The sequence below is a fragment of the Staurois parvus genome, unplaced genomic scaffold (genome assembly GCF_062004578.1).
Source record: "Staurois parvus isolate SC_StPar_1 unplaced genomic scaffold, SC_StPar_1.0 ptg001787l, whole genome shotgun sequence".
NCBI classification, from domain to species: domain Eukaryota; kingdom Metazoa; phylum Chordata; class Amphibia; order Anura; family Ranidae; genus Staurois; species Staurois parvus.
Genome location: NW_028319583.1, coordinates 941,242 through 965,482, shown reverse-complemented (window position 1 = coordinate 965,482; position 24,241 = coordinate 941,242). Strand labels below are relative to the sequence as shown.

The window sequence follows — 24,241 nt, the reverse complement described above, 5'->3', positions numbered from 1 at the left end:
CAGGCCTCGATGGGTCAGGGCTGTTTTGGTGAAAAAAGTGGGACGTACTCCATATCATTTGGGTGTTCATAAAGTTGTGACTCCTGGATGTGGGCGGTTGCACTCAATGCTTGTTGGGGTTTTCTAGAGTACAATGGTAAAAAGGAGTGAGGACCCAACCAATGTGTGGTTAGCAGAGTCTCCCATTAAATAAAAAGGTTCTTCCAAGTGGATTCTTCAGGAAGGTCAATATTTATTGATCATAAGAACACGTTAAAACTCCATCAACACGTTTTGTGGCCACTTTGTCAGGGAGGTGTACAGTACACTGGATGAAATACATGAAACCATGAAAAACAGATGGATACATATTTTTATGTATTTGGTTCAGTGCATCTTTCTACCTTTCATGATAAAGTGGCCACTAAGGAGTGACGAAATGCGTTTTCACCTGTTCCCATCATCAATAAATGCCACCCTTCCTGAAGAATCCACTTGGAAGCACGTTTTTATTTGATGGTGGCTCTGCTGACCACACAGGAGTTCTGGAAGTGGTGCAAGTTCCAGGGAGGGGCCAAAGCCAGCAGAGACCTGGTAACCAAGCAGAGAGGCCCACATCTCCTCTTCAATACCCCCATACAGTCGCAGCTTCCATACATGGCCTCCGACTGTTAGGTACCCATTCACACCATCATGTGCACTGCTACATAGGATCACAGAACAAAAGATGAAAACAAATTACCGTTCTAGTCTCTGAGGCTTTTCATATCAATGTATTGTATTGTAGGGTAGTGAGTACAGAGGTCGCGTTTGACCTGCTATGTGTTCCCTTGGACTTAACATGGCCTATTATGGTGAACTTCAGACAAAGCAAGTCATATGCAGCCTACTCTTGACAAAAAAAAATGAAGCGATTGTCTAGAACGCCCTTCACGTTGAACCCTTACTGCGCCGTGTAGGAGAGGATGCTTCAGGATGGAACACCAGGGGCTTGAAGTTGTAGACATTAAATGCTATTGTATTGTCAAATTTGCTTTCAAAAACATATTTAATTTACCTCCCCCTCCCATTCCCCAAGTTTTATACTACCTGTTCTATTTTTTGAATCCCTGGTGGTGCGAAAAAAAACCAAAAACCCAATAAGTGTACAAACAACGTGTAAGTACGAAACCCATACAAAAATGTGCACTTAGGGGTGTGCTTTGGACCTCTACCCTGAACCCCCAGGGCACAAGGATCCTGACAGGGACAAGGTTTCCAACATGATCCGCCTAGCCCCACCCCTCCTCGTGACTGGCCGAAGCCGACCATAGAGTACTAGGTCAAGGGGCTCTCCAGAAGAGACCCACCCCCCCCGCAGGATCTGCTCTTGACAGGGGCAAGGTGGTCTGCCTAGCCAAAAGGCCTGACGGAGCCCCTTCTCGTGACTGGCCGAAAGCCGACCACTGAGTACTGGGTCGTGGGGCTCTCCTGAAGGGAGACCCCCCATAATCTGATCCTGACAGGGACAAGGTTTCCAACTCCCTTTTGGCTAGGCAGACCCCTCTCCTTGTGGCCTGCCAAAGCTAACCACCAAATAGTAGCTCGAGATGCACTCCCAAAAAGAAATCCCCACAGCATCTGTCCTGACAGATCCAATTGGGTTGCACAGCTACCAGTGCAAACTATCCTGCCCTCCCGTACTTCTATGCACATGTGGAAAAAATCTCTTTCATTCATATGGAGAGACCATCCCATTGGGCTGTCTATTTTTGAGCCATCTATCGTTGGGTCTTTTCTTTGTTGGTTGGTCTATCATTGGGCCATCCATTGTTGGGCCATCTGTCATTGGTCAGACTAACATTGGGTCATCCATAATTGGCTGTCCATCTTTGGCCTGTGTATGCATGGGCCATCCACTCTTAGGCCATCTATTCTTAGGCCATCCATGGTTGGGCCATCTATCCTTAGGCCATCCATGGTTGGGCCATCTATCCTTAGGCAGTCTAACATTGGTTCATCTATTGTTGGGTCACCCATCTTTGGCAGTTCTATTGCTGGGCCATTTCTCCATGGGCTGTCCATTGTTGAAACACATTATAATAGCCAATCTCTCCATATGAATCATTGAGATTTTCTGTTTAAATGCAGAAATGAGGGACCAGCTGGGAGAATTTGCAGTGTAGGCTGTACGGCTCACCATGGGGCATGCAGCGTAGATCTGGAAGGAGCGTGGATAATTGTATGACAGAACAATGATCCTTTATTGGAAGATTACAATCTCTTGGATTTTTTTTTACAGTTACTTAGGAAAATGATCATTATATTGTAAGCAGTCCTATCAATGCCAATTCATGCTTCAGAAATTCTTGAGTGCTACACTGTTCCCCAGTCTCTCAGTGCTGGGGAGTCCATAGATGGGCAGGTATCCCCCTGAACACTGAAGCTGGGTTTTGAAAATGGTAGCATTGCTTAATGATTATCGGTTCCTCTATGGCCTGCCAACATTTATCTATTTTCAGACTGACTGAAAATTGAAAATTCTAATTGCCTGGGTTCCTCTGTTTTCAATACTTTGAGTAACTGGCACACACAAAAATGTGTAGCCAGTGAACCCTGAATGTCCTGGCTAAGGGACCCAGAAATCCTTTGGATTAGCATGACAGCCATTCAGTCAGCATTTTCACAAGGAGGTCAACAATGGCAGCCCATCAGAATGCCACAGCCTCAGTTCACCTCATCATTGAAACATGCACCGCATTGTTCTCCTTGGCTCCTCGAAGACTTCAGGTCCTGTTACCGTTAGCTGGCCTACTATATGCCCATTGTTGGAATCCTTACATAATGGACCGCTGGCCTCTTTCCGTAGAACTTATTCCATTACTTAATTACAATAAAAAGCTCCAACAAAGCTTCATGTCATAATAGGAACATCTAGAATTACCCCATTCCACTTTCCTTCTAGATGAATGTGGAAATCTCTTCTCATAGACCTGCAGCCGCCCCGGAGTCTTTATTTCTGATACCCTGTAGACCCAGAGGAGCGTCTGCTGGGAAATTAATACAAATCAGCTTGTGTATTGAATTTCATTAATTAGGCTTTGGCCCAAACGATCTTCTGATATAAAGGCTTTCTGGGTCAAGTCATAAATAATTACATTTTACCAGCGGGGTTAAATTGTCCTTATGATATGTGAATGGTATCAGGTTGTCAGCCGAGCAAGACGGCCACAAGTTCACCCAAATCAGAGGACCAGAGGGTTATTCAGGAAGGAGATGAAAGGACGAAGATAAACGTTAGCAACTCCAGCAACCATGTCCATGGAAGAGGATTGTGATTGGCTGCTGTGGGTTATCATACATTGTACTTTGTGGTATAAAACTACTCCGTAGCAGTGACTGCATTCAGAATCCATCTTGCTCTGATTAGAACTCTTATTGGTTGAAATGGTTTACTGCACTTTGTTCCTCACATGTCTATTGACTAAATCTAGCCATATGACTACTGTGGTCTGTATGAGGCTGGAGATATACAATATGTAGTCAAAAGTTGGTTGAAATGTTGACCATCACACCTATATGAGCTCGTCGGACATCCCATTCCAATTTCATGGCCATTAATATGCAGTTGGCTCCCCTTTGTCGCTAATAACTCTTCTGGGAAGACTTTCTCCAAGGTTTTGGAGGGTGTCTGTAGGGATTTGTGCCCATCATTGAGGTCATGTACTGATGTTGAATGAGAAGCCCTGGATCATAACATTCCAATTCATCTCAAAGGTGTTTAGTAGGGTTAAGGTCAGATCTATGTGCAGGACACTTGAGTTCCTCCACACCAAACTGGTCAAACTATGTCTTTATGGAGTTGGCTTTGTGCACTGGTACTGAAAAGCACCTCCTCAACCACAATCTGAAAGACCACAATTGTCTAGAATGTCTATGTATGCTGTAGCATTAACAGGACCCTTCACTGAATTTGGTGTGGTCTTCACATATTTTTAGCCATATACATGTAGCAGTACCCCCTTCGGTGTTGCTGAGTATTTGGGTCCCTCGTAGCCCTGCACAGCCAGGCTATATACAATTCCTTGATGCAGACTTGCATTAGGAGACAGTAACCAGTCATTGAGCTCTGTTTTGAAGTTTTATTAGGGGTTTAGAACTTGGATGGGGTAAGGGGTGTATGGAATGCCCAAGGGAAATGACAACTGAGGACAAAACTCCTTAGCAACTATTTACAAGTCTTTACAGCAAAGTTTCTCTTCTGGAGAGCTAGCCAGCATCTTCTGTAGTACCACCCTAGACCCCAGATGACTCCTCTCCTCATCCAGCTGGGTAAATCCCTGGGCAGGGGATTCAAGTGCCTGGCACTGCAGTATGAAACAGTCCCAGGTAAGGTAACAAATCCAGTTCCCCACTAGAGTGCTCCTTTCCTCTTGCCCAACTTGTGCAGGTTTGCTCACTTGGTCCCTCTCCTGTGCTGCCTGTGGGTTGGGGACTGCTACCAGACTTCCTAGCTGGGCCGCTCCTTCCCTGCAACACAGGTAGTCCTCTCTCAGGGGGCTGGTGAAGTCTCAAGTTTTCCACCTTCCAAGATCCTCTGCCTGAACCCCTTTCCATCTGGGCCCCCTCACAGGCTGCTGCCTCCAGCCTCACATCCTTCCCTCTTCTCTACCCAAACTCTCCTGCTGCTGAGCAGGCTCAATCACTTTAAAGGGTTGTCCTGGCCCCTTGCCAAGCCTCCTGTTGGGGATTGGCCAGGCTCCCTCAAAAGTGCAGATCAGCCACTCCTCAGATCCACCCACTGCTTCCAGATCCACCCACTGCTTCTAGCCCTTTCTCCAAAAGTCTCGAGCAGGGGGAAAATCCAGAGGGCTGGTCTGCAGAGCCTCTTAGCTCTGACCAAATTTTGACCCCTGCTAGCTATTACTTCCAGGCTGCTACTCAGCCCAAACTAACAATTGGAGTCTATCTCCACTTAGGAGGGTGCTACATACAGTAAGTACTTAGTCCAAAGCAACCTATAGAATTTTGCTTTTCAACTCCCCATATTGCATGGCACTAAGAAGGATGAATCTGGTTGGTTAGAGGGAAGGAGATCACTTCTTTCTTTAGATATCGTTATGTGTCAGATCTGTCCAGGATGCATTGTGTTCCACACATCTGGGTGTGTCTGTATGTAAATGGTCAGATTATTTTTCTTAATACTGCCAGGAGCTGCAGAAGGTTGAATACACAGGACATAGTTTACTCAGCCAGGTGACTGTTTGCTGGCTCAGATCTATACATTCAGTAAACAGGACAGGTGAGTCAGACACCTGCACTGTAATGTAAAGGTCTCCAAAGGTTATCTGAAGGTTAACCCGTGTTGGCCAACCCATAGATGTAAGAAGACATCATCTACTCCAGGTCAGGAGGCCATGTCTTGTCCAGAGCAGTAATCAGAGCTGGATCCATCCGTAAAGAAATCTATTCGGGTGTCTAGGGACCCTTGAATGTCCAAGGTGCCTGGCTACAACCTTCAAGCTTCTGAAGTAAACTGGGGGGTATAGTGTGATTAGCCAGAGCTGCATGACCTTTCAGAAGGGGAGGATGGACTTGTAGGCACTAGATATGGGTCCATGGCAGTTTAAACAATGCAATGGGGACATCTTCCCTGTATCTTTTCAATGTCAACCAAAGGATGGAGGGCCAAAGCTGCTACCTTGCCTAGGGCCCAGTTTTTTCCTAATTGTCTTTTGCAGCAGAAGACCACTGACCAAACACAGAACCAATTTGATTATTTTATGAGTGGGTATTGTTGACTTTGAGCAGGTTCCCCCCCTTCCACATGCATCATTTACTTGATCATGGTGGTGAATCGGAAATCTAGATAATTCTCCCGGATACTGTTCCTACTCACACCATACCAGTCCTCGTTTTGAGTAGCGGAGGAGTTAACTTTTGAGTGATCTTCATTGCGTAAATTATGGAAATATCTACAGCAAGTAGCTTCTATAGAGAAAAGCAGCAGCTTACTTTCAGAGAAGGTTGTGAAATGATATATCGGGCTTCAGCAAAACCTACTCTAAATGGAGTAGCCCATTGGAGTGGTTTGAACAGAAGTCACGTGCGGACTGCGCTAGTAACAACGGGTGATGGCCAGCATACTGTCATTGTAGTCATGAAGGAACCCTGGAGGACATGCCTACCAGTACCACAACATAAATGTTTATTGTCGCAGAAATTCCCTGTTATCAGGTGCTCGGGGGTGTCCTTCTTCCTATAGATTGTGTATTGTGGGTCTCTGCTGTGATCTGGATCTGACCATTAGAGCAAACACCTCCAGATCTCTGGAAGAAAATAATCCATCGGCTCTTTCCTTCTGACTTCATATACATGGCATTAAGCACGAGTGCTTAGGGCTGCTGTTAGAAACCACAGGCCCCATACAGCCATCCTGGAAGGGCCCCCTTAAAAAAACAAAACCCCACAGATTACTATGCTTCAGTCATGAATGGACACAGCGGATGATCAGTACCGATCGCTCATTGTGTTCATTCAGGAAAGGAAGGGGCTGGTTAATGAGACATATTTTAGGACCCTTCCCCAAATCTCCATCCTGAAGCATCCTATTGTGTACTTGCAGCGGCCAGTGGGAAGGAGAGGAGGGAAGCTGGCACTGTGGGGGCCCAGACAGCTGGTTGACTCAGAGGCAGGGTGATCAGCATGGTGGGGGCAATTACTGGAACCGATCCCCTGTATTTGCTTTCTCTGCAGCAGCTGAAAACCAGTGGGAGGAAGAAGAGAAGAATCCAGCTTTAAGATGCTGCAGAGAGAGAGCCATACAGGGGATCGGTTCCAGTAATTGCCCCGCTACCATGCTGATCACCCTCCCTGCCCACATCCGATTCACCCAGCTGCCTGGGCTCTCATGCGGGTCTGGGCCCCATACAGGAAGACTGGTGGTACCCCCTTATCCACGGCCCTGCAAGTGCTTGTTCTACGTACCCAAGGCCTCCTGAGATACACCAGGGCAGGGAAAGCGTATGGATTTCGATGTCTTCCTATATACATAACCAAGCAAAGCCTGTGCATCACCGTCTTCTGCATGTCATTGGTTTGGCGCCCCAAATGTAAGAGGAGGATCAGCTTTTCAGATACAACCTGACTTATTCTAAAAAGACCTGGGGCCAAGGACTGAAAACTTAAAGGGCCCATTTACACTTTCGCTCCGTGGTGATGGGCACATTATTGTACGGGTAAATGCAGTGCGCATTAATGCGTGTAGCGTGTGTTACTGTGTCGTGGTGCCATTTACTGTATTTTGAATAGAACCCCAATGAACTAAAGCAGGGGTCTCCAAACTTTCTAAACAAAGGGCCAGTTTACTGTCCTTCAGACTTTAGGAGGGCCGAATTGTGGGAGCAGAAAAGGTCCCAACAACAGGTGGAAGAAACAATTACCCCAACATTGGTGTCATTGGGAGGAATTGTGCCTCAACATTGGTGTCATTGGGAGGAATTGTGCCTCAACATTGGTGTCACTGGGTCCCATAATTGGGTGTCATTGGGAGAAATTGTGCCTCATCTTTGGTGTCATTGGGTCTAATAATTGGGTGTCATTGGGAGGAATTGTGCCTCATCATTGGTGTCATTGGGTCCCATAATTGGGTGTCATTGGGAGAAATTGTGCCCTATCGTTGATGTAATTTGGAGGAACCGTGCCTCATCATTGGTGTCATTGGGAGAAATTGTGCCTCATCTTTGGTGTCATTGGGTCTAATAATTGGGTGTCATTAGGAGGAATTGTGACTCATCATTGGTATCATTGGGTCCCATAATTGGGTGTCATTCGGAGAAATTGTGCCCTATCGTTGATGTAATTTGGAGGAACCGTGCCTCATCATTGGTGTCATTGGGAGAAATTGTGCCCCTTCAACTGTGTCAATGTGGGGGGGGGATTATGCCACATTGTAGGTGTCAGTGGATGAAATCGTGCCCCAGGGGCTGGATGAAAGTGAGCAAAGGGCCGCATCTGGCCCCTAGGCCACAGTTTGGAGACCACTGGAATATTTCGGACAACAGGGTACTCTGGCAGCCCATTTCAATGGGCTGCTTTGTGGCAATGTATGTCAACATGCGACATAGCATGCGCTAATGCACTGTAAAGAAATAAAAGGGTCCTCATAATTCTGAGATATGTCAGATCTTTGTGTTATTATCTCAGAATTGCTGATATCCTTTATTTTTTCTTGGCCCCCGTGCTCTTCGGTTGATTTCCCTTTTGGCATCGGTGTGGCCCCAGCAACGGGAATGTTTGGTTGGTAGTTTTCATGATCCCTGTGAAGGGTTAACTGCCCGGGGGTGACCACAGAACATAGTGAAAAGTTTTGTGTACATTGTTGCTGGGGTGATGGTGACAATGTATTGTCCCCTGCTGAGAACAGGCTGTGTTCCCTGACCACTGACATTCAAACCATCAATACGCAGCACAGTGACACCCCCAGCAACACCGCACAGCACCCACTACCTCCCATTAAAACCAATGATGGCACTAATACCGGGGCATTTTCTACTCCCACTGCCTGCAGTCTGGCCCCCCTAAAGCCTGAAGCACAGTAATCTGGCCCTTTGCTTAGAAAGTTTGGAGATCCCTGCTATTTACTAATGCTAGCAGCATAAGGATTAAAAATAGTTGATGTTGACTGAAAGTGTTTAGTTCCGCCTTAATGAGATGAATCCAAGAAGGTGGCAGTTGAGGTTTTGACAGTGACAGTTGTCCAGACCGACACCAGATTGAAGTTGGGATTGTGCTCAGTCTGGCCACTGGGTGTCACTGTTGCTCCAGTTATGAGAGTCTGGGGCTGATTTTTTTTTTTCCTCTCCTGCAGAAATTTGTAATAATTGGATGGATTGTCAGCGAGCTGGTGAATGGGGTGGCGCGGCCGTGTGGATACAATCAGTTTCTTTAGAGCTGTTCATCCAACGGAATACTTTTATGGTTTATTTCTGTCGTATCATAAAAAAAAAAATGAATCGGAATTTGCGACTAATTTATGTGAGCTCAACAAACCGACCGAATCTCAGCAATGAACAGCGACCTCCATCGTCTGTGGACTTCACTCGCGCGGTCTAAATACTAACCGCTGTCCGGGAATAAAAACCTCAAACCTGGCAAAAAGAAAAAGCCACTTTATACTGTGTGTGGTTATAAACTCCATAAAATCTTCCAGCACCTTTAATGTGTTACTAAACCCCTGCATTCACTATATCCCATCTCCCCGGACCCCGCATTCACTATATCCCATCTCCCCGGACCCCGCATTCACTATATCCCATCTCCCCGGACCCCGCATTCACTATATCCCATCTCCCCGGACCCCGCATTCACTATATCCGCTCTCCCCGGACCCCGCATTCACTATATCCGCTCTCCCCGGACCCCGCATTCACTATATCCCATCTCCCCGGACCCCGCATTCACTATATCCCATCTCCCCGGACCCCGCATTCACTATATCCCATCTCCCCGGACCCCGCATTCACTATATCCCATCTCCCCGGACCCCGCATTCACTATATCCGCTCTCCCCGGACCCCGCATTCACTATATCTGGTCTCCCCGGACCCCGCATTCACTATATCCGGTCTCCCCGGACCCCGCATTCACTATATCTGCTCTCCCCGGACCCTGCATTCACTATATCCGCTCTCCCCGGACCCTGCATTCACTATATCCGCTCTCCCCGGACCCTGCATTCACTATATCCGCTCTCCTCGGACCCTGCATTCACTATATCTGCTCTCCCCGGACCCAGCATTCACTATATCCGCTCTCCTCGGACCCTGCATTCACTATATCTGGTCTCCCCGGACCCCGCATTCACTATATCCGCTCTCCTCGGACCCTGCATTCACTATATCTGGTCTCCCCGGACCCTGCATTCACTATATCCGCTCTCCCCGGACCCCGCATTCACTATATCCGCTCTCCCCGGACCCCGCATTCACTATATCCGCTCTCCCCGGACCCTGCATTCACTATATCCGCTCTCCCCGCACCCTGCATTCACTATATCCGCTCTCCCCGGACCCTGCATTCACTATATCTGGTCTCCCCGGACCCCGCATTCACTATATCCGCTCTTCCCGCACCCTGCATTCACTATATCCGCTCTCCCCGGACCCTGCATTCACTATATCTGGTCTCCCCGGACCCCGCATTGACTATATCCCATCTCCCCGGACCCCGCATTGTAAAGATATTGTGAGAAGTTAGATAGAGGAAGGAGCGGAGTCCTCCAGCAGTGCAGAGTATTTCAGGAGAGGAGAGTTATAGAGGAAGGAGCGGAGTCCTCCAGCAGAGTATTTCAGGAGAGGAGAGCTATAGAGGAAGGAGCGGAGTCCTCCAGCAGAGCAGAGTATTTCAGGAGAGGAGAGTTATAGAGGAAGGAGCGGAGTCCTCCAGCAGCGCAGAGTATTTCAGGAGAGGAGAGTTATAGAGGAAGGAGTGGAGTCCTCCAGCAGCGCAGAGTATTTCAGGAGAGGAGAGCTATAGAGGAAGGAGCGGAGTCCTCCAGCAGAGCAGAGTATTTCAGGAGAGGAGAGTTACAGAGGAAGGAGCGGAGTCCTCCAGCAGTGCAGAGTATTTCAGGAGAGGAGTTATAGAGGAAGGAGCGGAGTCCTCCAGCAGAGCAGAGTATTTCAGGAGAGGAGAGCTATAGAGGAAGGAGCGGAGTCCTCCAGCAGTGCAGAGTATTTCAGGAGAGGATAGTTATAGAGGAAGGAGCGGAGTCCTCCAGCAGCGCAGAGTATTTCAGGAGAGGAGAGTTATAGAGGAAGGAGCGGAGTCCTCCAGCAGTGCAGAGTATTTCAGGAGAGGAGAGCTATAGAGGAAGGAGCGGAGTCCCCCAGCAGAGCAGAGTATTTCAGGAGAGGAGAGTTATAGAGGAAGGAGCGGAGTCCTCCAGCAGCGCAGAGTATTTCAGGAGAGGAGAGTTATAGAGGAAGGAGCGGAGTCCTCCAGCAGTGCAGAGTATTTCAGGAGAGGATAGTTATAGAGGAAGGAGCGGAGTCCTCCAGCAGAGCAGAGTATTTCAGGAGAGGAGTTATAGAGGAAGGAGCGGAGTCCTCCAGCAGCGCAGAGTATTTCAGGAGAGGAGAGCTATAGAGGAAGGAGCGGAGTCCTCCAGCAGAGCAGAGTATTTCAGGAGAGGAGAGTTACAGAGGAAGGAGCGGAGTCCTCCAGCAGAGCAGAGTATTTCAGGAGAGGAGAGTTATAGAGGAAGGAGCGGAGTCCTCCAGCAGAGCAGAGTATTTCAGGAGAGGAGAGTTATAGAGGAAGGAGCGGAGTCCTCCAGCAGAGCAGAGTATTTCAGGAGAGGAGAGTTATAGAGGAAGGAGCGGAGTCCTCCGGCAGTGCAGAGTATTTCAGGAGAGGAGAGTTATAGAGGAAGGAGCGGAGTCCTCCGGCAGTGCAGAGTATTTCAGGAGAGGAGAGTTATAGAGGAAGGAGCGGAGTCCTCCGGCAGTGCAGAGTATTTCAGGAGAGGAGAGCTATAGAGGAAGGAGCGGAGTCCTCCGGCAGTGCAGAGTATTTCAGGAGAGGAGAGCTATAGAGGAAGGAGATGTCATTAACCTCTCTGATGGTCTCAGTATTCAGCTTTATTTCTCCTCTGCAGGTTGTGGCCCCAATTTTGGCAAATCCTAAGAATCAGCAGAACTGGCCCCAGGTGCTGTCCCAGGATGTCCTGCGTCATGTGAGCTCCCTGAAAAGCAACCTCTCTGTTATGGTGGGCCAGGTCCGCGGGAAGACACTACTGCCCCTCCCATCGGGCTCAGAGAAGGTGGAGGACATGGACTACGAAAGTGAGAAGAGGTCTGTGCCCCCGGCTGTATTATTTATATATCTGGATCATTCATGTGCGGGGTGTGCTGGGGGATGGGCATGTCCGTCTGATATAGACCTGTATAGGTGACTTTGTTTTTCCTTGCCATTGGTGATAATGGCTCTCCAAGTTCAACGTGAGAAGCGGCAGAAGCTGGGCGGCTGGGGGAGGTCTGCAGGATTCCCAGAATCTAGGTTTATCACTTTCTCCAGCTACAAAAGAGCTAGATCTGTCAACTGTCATCTCATGTCTATAGGCAAAGTCGGGTATAAACCCATCAACTGTCATTCCATATCTATAGGTAAGGTCATGAATAAACCTGTCAGCTGTCACCTCATCTCTCTAATTAAGGTTAGGTATAAACCTGTCAACTGTCATTCCATATCTATAGGCAAGGTCATGTATAGGTGTGTCAACTGTCATCACGTGTCTATAATCAAGGTCAAGTATAGTCCTGTTAACCGTCATTTAATATCTAAAGGCAAGGTCAGGTATAGACTTGTCAACTGTAATCTCATGTCTATAGGCAAGGTCAAGTATATATGTCAACTGTCATTTAATATCTATAGGCAAGGTCAGGTATAAACTTGTCAACTGTCATCTCATGTCTATAGGCAAGGTCAGGTATAAACTTGTCAACTGTCATCTCATGTCTATAATCAAGGTCAAGTATAGTCCTGTTAACTGTCATTTAATATCTATAGGCAAGGTCAGGTATAAACTTGTCAACTGTCATCTCATGTCTATAATCAAGGTCAAGTATAGTCCTGTTAACTGTCATTTAATATCTATAGGCAAGGTCAGGTATAGACTTGTCAACTGTAATCTCATGTCTATAGGCAAGGCCAAGTATATATCTGTCAACTGTCATTTAATATCTATAGGCAACATCAGGTATAGACCTATCAACTGTCATCTCATCTCTATAATCAAGGTCAGGTATAGACCTGTCATCTCATGTCTATAGGCAACATCAGGTATAGACCTATCAACTGTCATCTCATCTCTATAATCAAGGTCATGAATAAACCTGTCAACTATCACCTCATCTCTCTAATTAAGGTTAGGTATAAACCTGTCAACTGTCATTCCATATCTATAGGCAAGGTCAGGTATAGGTGTGTCAACTGTCATCACGTGTCTATATTCAAGGTCAAGTATAGTCCTGTTAACTGTCATTTAATATCTAAAGGCAAGGTCGGGTATAAACTTGTCAACTGTCATCTCATGTCTATAGGCAAGGTCAGGTATAGACTTGTAAACTGTCCTCTCATGCCTATAGGCAACATCAGGTATAGACCTGTCAACTGTCATCTCAGGTCTATACCTGACCTTGCTGATAGACATGAGATGACAGATGATCTTTCCACAGGCACGGTCAGGTATAGACCTATCATCTGTCATCTCATGTTTATCGGCAAGGTCAGCTGTAGACCTGTCAACTGAGATGACAGTTCTATTCCTGACCTTGTCGATAAACATGAGATGACAGATGATAGGTCTATACCTGACCGTGCCTGTGGACATGTCATCTGTCATCTCATGTCTATAGGCAAGTTCAGGAATAGACCTATCAACTGTCATTTCATATCTATAGGCAGTGGTGTATTTAGGTTTTGTGCTGCCCTAGGCAACACAAAAATTGGTGCCACCCGCAGAGAGAGCCTGACATTAACCATTGCCCCCCATACACCAGCCACCATCCCCCATGGCGAGAGAGAAAAAGACTCTCACCTTCACAGCTCTGGACATCCCCAGGAACAGGAGTCGGGCTGCGCATACACCGTTATGAAACCCACAGCCTCTCCCGCAACCCACCAGGTCCCCATGGTGTGTGTGTGTCCCTTCTTCCATCCCTTCTTCCAAGGGGCAGTGCTGCCCCCCCTGAAAAATGCCACCCTAGGCAAATGCCTTGTTTGCCTTGTGGTAAATATACCCCTGGGAAACGGGACTATAGTGCATTTCTGCAAAACTGAAAACGCATAGGAGTGAACCAAGCCTTAGTGAGTATTAGTCTGTGTGATTATTTGGTTTTAAGGAAAAGTTCTCCTTGCTGGACTGGAAGAGGTTCAATTGCATAATTTCGGTTTTATTTTAGAGGGGAGCCTTTGCTTTTTAAAATTTTAATTTAATTTTTTTTTTTATTAATTTTAAGTTCCGGTGCATTAACATACCTGTTAACATCTGACGGTATAATCTCCTCAAAATTGTGTTTTTTTTTTTTTTTTTTTTGGCATCTATAAAAATGAAGAAAAAATCAGTTTGTTGCTCTGAACTCGAAACCGATTCGGGCGATATAGAAAAAATTCTTGTCTGCCTTATTTGCGAGTCTCCGGCTGTTGAGGCCTCAGTGACGGGGCCCCGTTTAATCTCATTTATTGCTGCTAAGTTGAATTTGCAGTACAGGTAATGGAGCGACAGCCTGCATATGGCGTCGGCGGAGGCCGCGTTTAACCCTTTCCGCTGCAGATGGTCCTGTGGAAGCTTGCATTAGTTATCATCAGAGAGGTTCTGGAGTCACAGATATTAACCATCGCCCTTCCCAGAGGCTAATTGGAGCGGCCGTTTGGCCCCGTGGTCTGATCTGTAGATATATTGATCGGTGTTTTACATGGATTCAGTTAGAAGCGGAGTTTATTGATAAGTTGGAAGTCAAATAAAACACGAGCTTTACAAAGTCAGAACAGCGACAGGGAAATTGTTATAGAGGTAGATGATATTCAAGAGTCAGTCCACCAGTTATATATCTGCAGGGGTGGAACAAGGGATGGGCAGGATGGGCAGCTGTCCTGGGCACAGCAGAGCAAGGGGTCAGAGAATGGGCACAGGGCAGTAAACCTATTCTATGGCATGCATTAACAGTGGGGGAGGTTGTGACAGGAGCAGGGGCGGACTGACCATTTGGAAACTCGGGCACTACCCGAGGGCCCGGGATCAGTAGGGGGCCCCATGAGATGCCCCTGGTACCTTTTTCATAGGCTTTTTTGAGTTTGGGCAAGGACACAGGGGCCCCATGATCCCCTATTGCCCAGGGGCCCCATGAGTTGTCAGTCCGCCCCTGGACAGGAGTCACTTTGGGTGGGGGGCCCATGGAACCCAGCTCACTTTGGAGAGGTGGGGAGACCCTTGACTCAGCTCCCCATATCCCTCTTATGTGTAAATCACCCTGTGCCTGTTAGGGGTACAGGGTGATATGTCCTAATATTGTGTGGGCTTTGGCTCAGACTGTGTAGACATGTTTAGGAGATAGGAGGGGTGGGGGTTGTTTGATGTTATGTGGCAGCATCCCATTGTTCTATTGTTTGTCTGTCTTGGGCTCAAACTATTATGGGATGTATGTGTTTATGTGCATTAGCTTAGTGGGGGGTGTCTCCAGCAGCCCTCCCTCCTGATGGGACTGTCTGCTGGTGTGAAGTTTGAATACCTCTTGTGTTTTTAAAAAATCTGCTGGGTTACAAATGGATAAGTCTGAGGAGGTGCTTGCCACCTCCTGGATCACTGTCTGTTCTTTTTGATTCAACTACCATATTACTTCATTGATGGCGGGAAGGGCTTCAACAGGAGACTTGCCACTCGTCCGCACAGCAGCTATTCCGCCATTGCTCCATCCCTCCTTTCTCTTTGTCCATTCATGAAATGAAGAAAGGAGGAGCATCTGGTATTCAAAAGAATTGCGAGTAGCAACAAGTACATCCACAATGCATTTTGGGAGAAAGGATTCTCCCTTCTTCAGGACTGTTGCTGCATGCTAATTAACTGAGAGTAAATCCTGGGTCAAATGTGTGTTTGTGAGGTTTTCTGAAGGCAGGCTAGCAAAGTGACAGCTGTGGTTGCAAGCAGGGCTGCTGTTAGAAGCCACAGGGCCCCATACAGCCAACCTGACCCCCCCCCAAAACAAAACCCTCTGTTTACTATGCTTCAGAATGAACACAGTGAATGATCAGTACCGGTCACACATTGTGTTCATTCAGGAAAGGAAGGGGCTGGTTAATGTGACATATATACCTGACCCTTCTCCCACTGTCCATCCTGAAGGATCCTATTGTGTGCTTGCAGCTGGCAGTGGAAAGGAGAGAAGGGAAGCCAGCAGCACTTAGGAGGTGGGGACACACAGGGGGGCCTGGGAAGCAGGTGCACAGGGAGGGAGATGGGTGTGGTGAGGGGCAATTTCTAGAACCGATCCCCTGTATGGCTCTCTCTACAGCAGCTGAAAGCCAGTGGGAGGGAGAAGAGAAGAAGCCAGCTTTCAGCTGCTGCAGAGAGAGCCACACAGGGGATCGGTTCCAGTAAGTGGTGATCAGCACAGCCTGGGGGGCCCAGGCTGTGCTGATCACCCTTCCTTCCCACATCCCATTCACCTAGTTGCCTTGGCCCCCCTGCTGGCCTGGGCCCCATACAGGGAAACTGGTGGTACCCTCTTATCCACGACTCTGGTTGCAAGGGTAGCTCCTCATTTTGTCTTGCATGTGGACACGAACTTAAGGCCGTACCAAAAAGGCAGCTGCCTAAGAACCAAGAGGATTTACAACCTATATCTACCATCGGGCATTTTCCTACTGGAAGAAATCCTTCTGATCCTCCAACATAACCACCCATCGAGGACCAGCGACAGATCCAGTCAGTCCAGCCAGTACCCAGCACATACGAGATCCTTGTCAATTCACAGAACACTTTGTATTCTGTATTTTCTTTGCATTTTTGATTTGGTGCTAAATAATCTCCAATTGGATCCATGGCATTGTATACTATTCTGTGAACCCTTTCAGAAATGTTATTTAATCTGGATTGTATTACTAATCCTTGTTTAAGCTCTGAATGGGGGGGGGGGATTCCTTTCCCCCAAAACGTGTTAAATGAATCTGATATTCTTAATAAATATGTTACATGAATTGGAAGGGTGTACTGGGCTCTCCTAACCACATACCCATCTAGTTTCTCTAGGCACCTTCATGATCTGCCTTTAGGAGGGGTGAAGACTTAATTTATTCTTTTCCTTTTCTTTAGAAATGAAAATCTAGCCAAGGCAATCGTTCACGACATAGAATCTGCTATCATTCAATGGAGCCACCAGGTCCGCGGAGTGTTAAACAGAGACTCCTCAGAGCAAATTCTACAAGACCGCAACCCAAATCCCAATGTGGAGCTAGAATTCTGGAAGAACAGGTACCAATTCACACAGGACATGGGGACTAGGGAATCAAGAATAGACAATGGTCCCAAAGGGTAATGAAACCCAACCCAAATCCAATCCAATCCAATCCTACCCAACCTAACCCAACCCAAATCCAATCCAACCCAACCAAACCCAAATCCAACCCACCAGACGACTCCATCTCTCGAACCTGATGGTTTATATCATAAGCTAATTATATCCTGATGCACACCCTTAGAGAAAAATATTATATTTTGAAGCCCTATTTAAACCCTCTCATGTTCTGCTCTTGGTGGTCCACCTGCCCTCTGAACTAGCCAGAGGCTATGGAGTTTCTTGTTGCTAAAACATGGACTCATCTGTCGGTATGGGTGCAGTCCAGACTTAGAGGGAAACTAAAGGCTAAAATTGTATTTTTAGTTTTGGATCGATTGGAGAGGGATTAGAACCCCTGTCAGGTTTTTATTGCTATCTGTGCCCCCATTATGGAGATTCACTATCTCTATTTGTCCTTTTTACCCAAAGTGAAAGAAAACCCCAAACTTTGTTTTTTTGCCAGAACAGGAATAGAGGGGAAATCTTCCAATGGGGACAGTTGCTCTCTTACTTTAAAGAGATTTCCTCTCACTTCCTGCTTTGGCTATGGGACAGGAAGTGAAGGAAAATCTCCCCAAGGGGACACAGATGAAAAAAAAACAGTTCTTTGCTCTATCCCAAGTGCCTTTTACTTTAAGATGGCCATTTACACTACATTCATGGAGGATCGCTTTTCAGAGGGTGTTTGACAGGTGTTGAGTAGGCATTTTATTGTTGGGTGGTTAAATGTGTCATGGTTGGCAGGCTGTATTGCCCACTGAATTTGACAGAGGGTAATATTTTTCTGCAGCATGTGTTTAACCCCATATGGCTGCCTTTTCAGTTTGTGGGGCACAGTTAAACTTTTTCAGTCCTCCCCCACCCCACCCTGACGGCAGGCATCAGCTAAACCTTAGATTTCTTTCATTCAGCCTCTGGACTGAACAAAATATATCTAACACATTCCTCCATTCACACTGCACATGGCACATTGACGAATCCCCCTGCTGGCTATTTTTTGTTTGGACATCCAGAAGCAGCATTTGCCGCCATTGTTCAGCTGAAAATTTTCCAGCCGGCTCCTTCCACAAAAGTCATTAGAATGGTCAATTCCTTTCAAATGAAGTGGGGCCACCAGGACCATCCACTAAGTGAATTTCTATTGGTTCATTAAGTGCCAGGCCATGCTAAACTATGTGGATGGAGGAATCATCTGCAACTAGGTTTTGTATTTTCAAAGAACACAAGAGGACCCCTCTAACTGCAGCAACAACAGTAAACTTATTAATAAAGAATAAGAGGTGCAAGAAAATGCTGCACCAATCCCAAAGAAAATTTAAACTGTATTCACCCAGACAACATGAACAGAGTCCTCATCCGGCCCTACTCTTCAGACATGTTTCATCCACAAGGTTGGGCCTAGTCATTGAGGGCTTCTATGGGTGAATAAAGTTACTAGCTAGTCTTTTCCTTTCAATTTGTTAAGAAAGTGTCTATGAATAAACCTTGTTTGAGCGATTTAACTGAAAGCAGAACATAACCTATGGATCGAACGTTAACATTATGTGCAAGAACATATCTGGGTTATGAGGTCTCTTTATCGATGGTCTCAACCAGTGTTGGGTATCTTGGGTAAACGTTATGTGAATCTTGAATGAAAACATTGATAAGTAGACCCCCATGTATTTGCGCTTAGATACACCTTAAAGATAATGTTGTTGTCCAGATATGCCGACCTGGAGTGTATATACGATCAGCTGAAAACCAGAAAAGTGCGCAAAATGGCGGAGCTCCTGGAGAAGATAGAGAGCAGCTATTTTCCAGCATTCAAAGCATTGTTCCGAGATGTCGTAGCAGGTAACCTCTGAATAGCACTTCTTGTGTTCTCTGTATGTAGCACTTGTTTGTTTTTATTAATTTTTTCCAGCATGAGAGCTGAACAGTAATCACACATGGTGATCTGACCAGGAGCGGACATTTTTGGATGGATTAATCCTTTATAAAGGAGTTCTGAATGGAGCATCAAATATATAAAAAGCGAAGCAGGTTACCTACTCTTTTGGAAGGGAAAAGGTTTTTTTGGGCCTGTAGAAGGGAGTCAAACACCACTGCGTAGGTACAGGTTCCAGACACCAACTAGCCAATACACACAATGTAGTTCCATAAAAAAGTAAACCCTCCTCGTAAACAATTAGGCATGGGGTGCTAATTTGTAAGCAAGTGAGGGGCACACGCCGCCTTTATATGTTTACCGTCATCAGATAATGATTATTTCATATAGGCAGAGCCTGCTCATCCACAAGGCTGCTTAGGCAGTAGCACAGGGCCCATTGTATGTTCAGGGGCCCATTGATGACCTTCATACTCCTGCAGAGAGATGGTGCAGTTGGTCAAAGCTGTGTACCAGTTTATCACTTCACAAGAGTCCATAGACTTGTAGACAGTTGGTGTCTGCCAGTACAGACAATGCAGATTATTTTATGAGCCTATGGTGCACCTTATCAATCTCAATTGAAAGGATGGTGGGGGGGGGGGGGTACAAAGCTTCTACCTTGCTTGAGCCCACGGTATGTCCAGGAGCTCCACTACAATCTTTATATCCTGCAGGGGGATTGTGCACCAGCCTACCACTTCACAAGGGAGGAGGATGGCCTTGTAGGCAGTTGGTTTTTGCCAGTATGGATAATACAGATGGTATGACTTTTCTGTGCATATTGTTATCAATGTCAAGCGAAGAGTATTGGGCAAAAGCTACTACATTGTCTAAGGCTCCATTCTACCTTACTCTATCTCTGCACATAGTTGATGGGCTTACCACCTATTCCATTGCCTATTTCTGATCCCATTGTTGTTGGTGTCATCTGTATGTTTTAATACCTGCTTCTCATTTCCAGCTTTGTCGGAGGCCCAGGATATCAACCTGCACCTTAAACCTCTTCAGCGCCATCTTGAAGAAATTGAAAACGTGGATTTTAATGAGGTGAAGCCTCTGATCGTCCCTCTGATGCATGTCCTGTGTTTGGTGTGGGCTCACTCCAAGTACTACAACACTCCGACCCGCATCATCGTACTTCTGCAGGAAATCTGCAACCTCTTCATCCAGCAGGTGAGTGGATCTTTCCACCACTGGAATAATTCTACCTATACTCGGCTTACTGTGCATTTTTTTTTGTTTGCCTATTATTGTGAAGTGTACGTGTGAACGTGACCAGTCTGTTGTAAATGTGCGATTAATGTTTTACAAATTTTCTGTGTGTAATGTGTCGTGCACTATTTGGCAAAAATTATGATGACTTCCCCCATCCAAGTGATGGTGTCCAGGTGTTTCCATTGAAGTGTACTGTTAATGCTGCAACATACATAGACTGAGGGTCAGCAACCCATAGATCATGATCTACCAGTAGATCTCGGCCAGGTGACTGGTAGATCGTGGTCTGGGCTAACCGACCTGCCATCCCAGAGAATCAAACAGAGTGCAATGCGGAGGGACTACTTGTAAAGTTGGAGCTGTAGTAGGGAGCAAGAGCCGCATAAGCCAATGCCTCCTCTGTGGTGCCGGCTCCTGTCCCGTGCGGAGTGATACCAACTGCATTCCACTTCTTATCCCGGCTAGCGGTGTCCAGAGTGGTGCCAGCAGCAGGGAAGAAGAGATCTTCAGGTCAGTGTGAAGCAATACACTGGGTAGAATAGTATAGGGCTGCTTTCACTCTGATATGCTGCGGTTTACCCACACTGAGGGAACAGTGCAGCAATCTGCAGCTTTCCTATGGGTTTGCTACACTTAGCCATAGACTTCTATTATATCCTGTGGGTTTGGTGCACTTTCTGAAAGCCCACCTAAACTACTGAATGCAGAGTTTTAGTGCACTTTCAAAAAGTGCACCACATCTGCAGGATGTAATAAAAGTCTAAGGTAACCCAGGAGAGTCACAGATGCACTGTGCCAAGGGTGCAGGTAAACTGCAGCACATCAGTGTAAAAGCAGCCTTATAGGGGGCTCAGAACAGTCAGGGTTCATTTACATTTGCAGTTTGGGGGGTGGTAAAACCCCATCGTTGAGGTGTGTTTTTACTACCACAGCCCCAGCCGCACCTCCTTAACTGTAATAACCAGGGGTGTACACGTCCCAGCCGCAGCAGGAGTTATACACCCTGTCATGGGTGTAGCACCTGCCAAGCATGACCCATTCAAATGAATGAGGCCGCTTTGTAAGTGCGCTGCAACCTTGTGCAGTACAGTAAACAGGGGAACAAGCAGGCAGCGTTGTGTTGCTTCTCACCACCTGCTTTAACCCCTTGGACCACTCAGAAGCATGCAGCTGTGGGACACTTGCAGAGTGGCCCCATTTACATGAATGAGTTGTGATTGGAAGGCAGTAACACCCACCAAAAGCAACAGGGGATTTAATTCCTGCGGTGGCATGTGCATATCTTTGGCTGCAGCCTCAGCAGCTAAAAGGGGTAGGGATTGAGGGAGGTAAAACCCTGACTCAACTGCAGGGTTTACCACCCCCCAACATGTGAATGAACCCTAAGGATGCCGCTGCCGAATTCAATTAAGGGCTCATTCACAAGTGCTGTTGGCACTACTGCTCCCCTGAAAAGCAATCCGAGTAATAGATGGTGAGGAGGCGATGTTTTGCCTTCTTACCACTCAATTTAAACCCATAATTGCCATGCAATTGTAAAACTGTAGAGGTTATTAGAGGTTTAAATCAGGTGTGAGGAGGCGAGACTGGGCGACACTGTGCCTGGTGATCTTTGACTTCTCCCATGTTGTTCATATAGATCTCCACCTCTTTTAAGATTTCCTACCCCTGATTTAGACTATTGTGCTCTTCCAACCTTGTGATAACAGTTTGGGGAAGGCCCTTTTTCACTCCAGTATGACTGCAACCACCCGTGAACAAAGTTGGCTCCATAAAGACATGGTTTGACCAGTGTGTTGAGGAGGAACTTGAGTTGGCTGTACAGAACGTGACCTCAACCCTACTGGACACCTTTTGTGATGTGTTGGAATGTCAATGATGAGTAAGGTCTTTTCATCCAACATCAGTACCTGACCTCACAAGTAGGCACAAAATCTTATGGTTTGGGAATGAGTGTTCAATAAGTTCTTATGGGTATGATGGTCAGGTGTTCATAACCCTTTGGCTATATGGTGTACTTTCACAGCACTGTGTGTAGGATATAAGGACGAAACTGCCAGCAAATAAAAATTGAATTGATCCTTTGTGGTCCAATGTAGGCTCGAAATTATCTGAACCCAGAAGATCTACTGAAGGGGGAAGTAGAGGAGAGCCTGTCCAGAATCCAAGAGGTCTTGTCTATACTGCGTTTCCTAATACAAACTTTTGAAGACCGAAGGGAGAAGCTCCCCAGCTACTATAAGAATGGACAAGAGGTGAAATCTTGGGACTTCCCATCGATATTGGTCTTTGCGAGGCTAGAAGGCTTCATCAGGAGGCTGGAGACCATCGAGGTGAGAGCAACAATTGGCTGTGATAGGGTGTTAGGGTTCCTTATTGTGGTCATGACTGTTTTATCAAAGGAGGCAGAATGGACACCAAGTCACATCCAGCAGGACGAGGGGGAAGCTAGCAAGAGATTTGCAGGTTATGATATAGCCTCAAAAAATAATGAAATATCATCAAAAGATCTCCAATCTCACCACCTCAGGGTTATTCTTCTAAGAGTACCTTCACTTTGTTTGGTTCATTGGTGTAGTTTTAGATGATCAGAGGTCAGCATGATCTTAAATGTCCATGGTAGAATTACAAAAGTATATAAAAATGTTGATGTTTAAGTATAATCTGACCAATCTTAATCACTCGATATGTACTGACATCTACTGCTAAAGCTCAACCAGCACAGCCTGTGTACATTTCCAGTTATATGAGGACCCCAAAGAGTCCCAATAGCTGCTTTCTGAAAGGTGGCATTCACATGTGATTAGGCCATAGGTTGCCCAGGTGGCCTGGCACAGAAACTGGGGTGCAATGGGCTGGTACTGTAAAGGTAAGATATTGTAATGAAGGATAGCCTGGAAAAGCCAGGGATGAAGGGGGAGAAGCCCCAAAACACTTCAGTGGCAGCAGGGTAACAGGTGTCTGAGGTCTGCCATCCCTGGCTGACTTTCTACGTGGTCTCCAAATAGACTTATCAGGGGCGGACTGACCATTTGGAAACTCGGGCACTGCCCGAGGGCCCGGGGTCAGTAGGGGGCCCCTTGAGATGCCCCTGGTACCTTTTTCATAGGCTGTTTTGAGTTTGGGCAAGGACACAGGGGCCCCATGATCCCCTATTGCCCGGGGGCCCCATGTGTTGTCAGTCCGCCCCTGCTTATCATGTGACCTTTCAGTCATGTGACCATCCTATTTTCCTATCACAGATTGCAGCCGTATTATTATTATTACATCGAGTTTATATAGTGCCAAAGGGTTTGCTCAGCGCTGTACAATAGAGGGGGGGACAGTACATATAACAGTACAGCAACTACAAACAGCACACGAGGGGTTAGAGGGCCCTACTCTTTCGAGCTTACAATCTAGGAGGGAGGGGGTAGTGGTACAGGAGGAAGTGGCTGTGGGGGATGGAGAGGTAGGAGGAATGAAGGAGAACGGCTGTTAGGTGAGGGTGGGGTAGGCTTCCCTGAAGAGGTGGGTTTTCAGGGAGCACCTGAAGGTGAGGAGGGAAGGTGACAGTCTGATGGGTTGGGGTAGTGAGTTCCAGAGGATGGGGGAGGACCTGGATAAGTCTTGCAGACGTGCGTGGGAGGAGGAGACCAGGGAGCAAGATAGAAGGAGGTCCTGTGAAGAGCGAAGGGTACGGGTGGGGTGGTACCTGGGAATCAGGTCGGTGAGGTAGTTAGGGGCAGTGTTGTGAATGGCTTTGTAGGTCAGAGTGAGTAGTTTGAATTTGATGTGTTGGGCAATGGGGAGCCAGTGGAGGGAGAGGCCGAGGGGGGTGGCAGAGGTGGAGCGGCTGGTGAGGTGGATGAGTCTGGCCGCTGAGTTCAAGATGGTCTGAAGCGGGGAGAGCCTGCACTGGGGTAGGCCGGTGAGGAGGGAGTTGCAGTAGTCCAGACGTGAGATAATCAGGGAGTGTACGAGTAGTTTGGTGGTGTCTGGGGTAAGGAAGGTGCGTATCTTGGCGATGTTCCGGAGGTGGAGCCTGCATGAGTTTGTAAGT

General features: G+C 46.9%; 1 protein-coding gene across 1 annotated transcript in view; it reads left to right on the top strand.

Moving 5' to 3' along the window:
- The window catches only part of DNAH9 (dynein axonemal heavy chain 9), a 336,995-nt gene that overhangs the window by 3,846 nt on the left and 308,908 nt on the right, over window positions 1–24,241 (top strand). Inside the window, exons 2-6 of the mRNA XM_089663852.1 lie at window positions 11,618–11,814; window positions 16,829–16,987; window positions 18,778–18,908; window positions 19,946–20,157; window positions 22,299–22,532. Of these exons, the coding sequence (XP_089519978.1) occupies window positions 11,618–11,814; window positions 16,829–16,987; window positions 18,778–18,908; window positions 19,946–20,157; window positions 22,299–22,532 (933 nt within the window). The remainder of the gene's footprint in view (window positions 1–11,617; window positions 11,815–16,828; window positions 16,988–18,777; window positions 18,909–19,945; window positions 20,158–22,298; window positions 22,533–24,241) is intronic.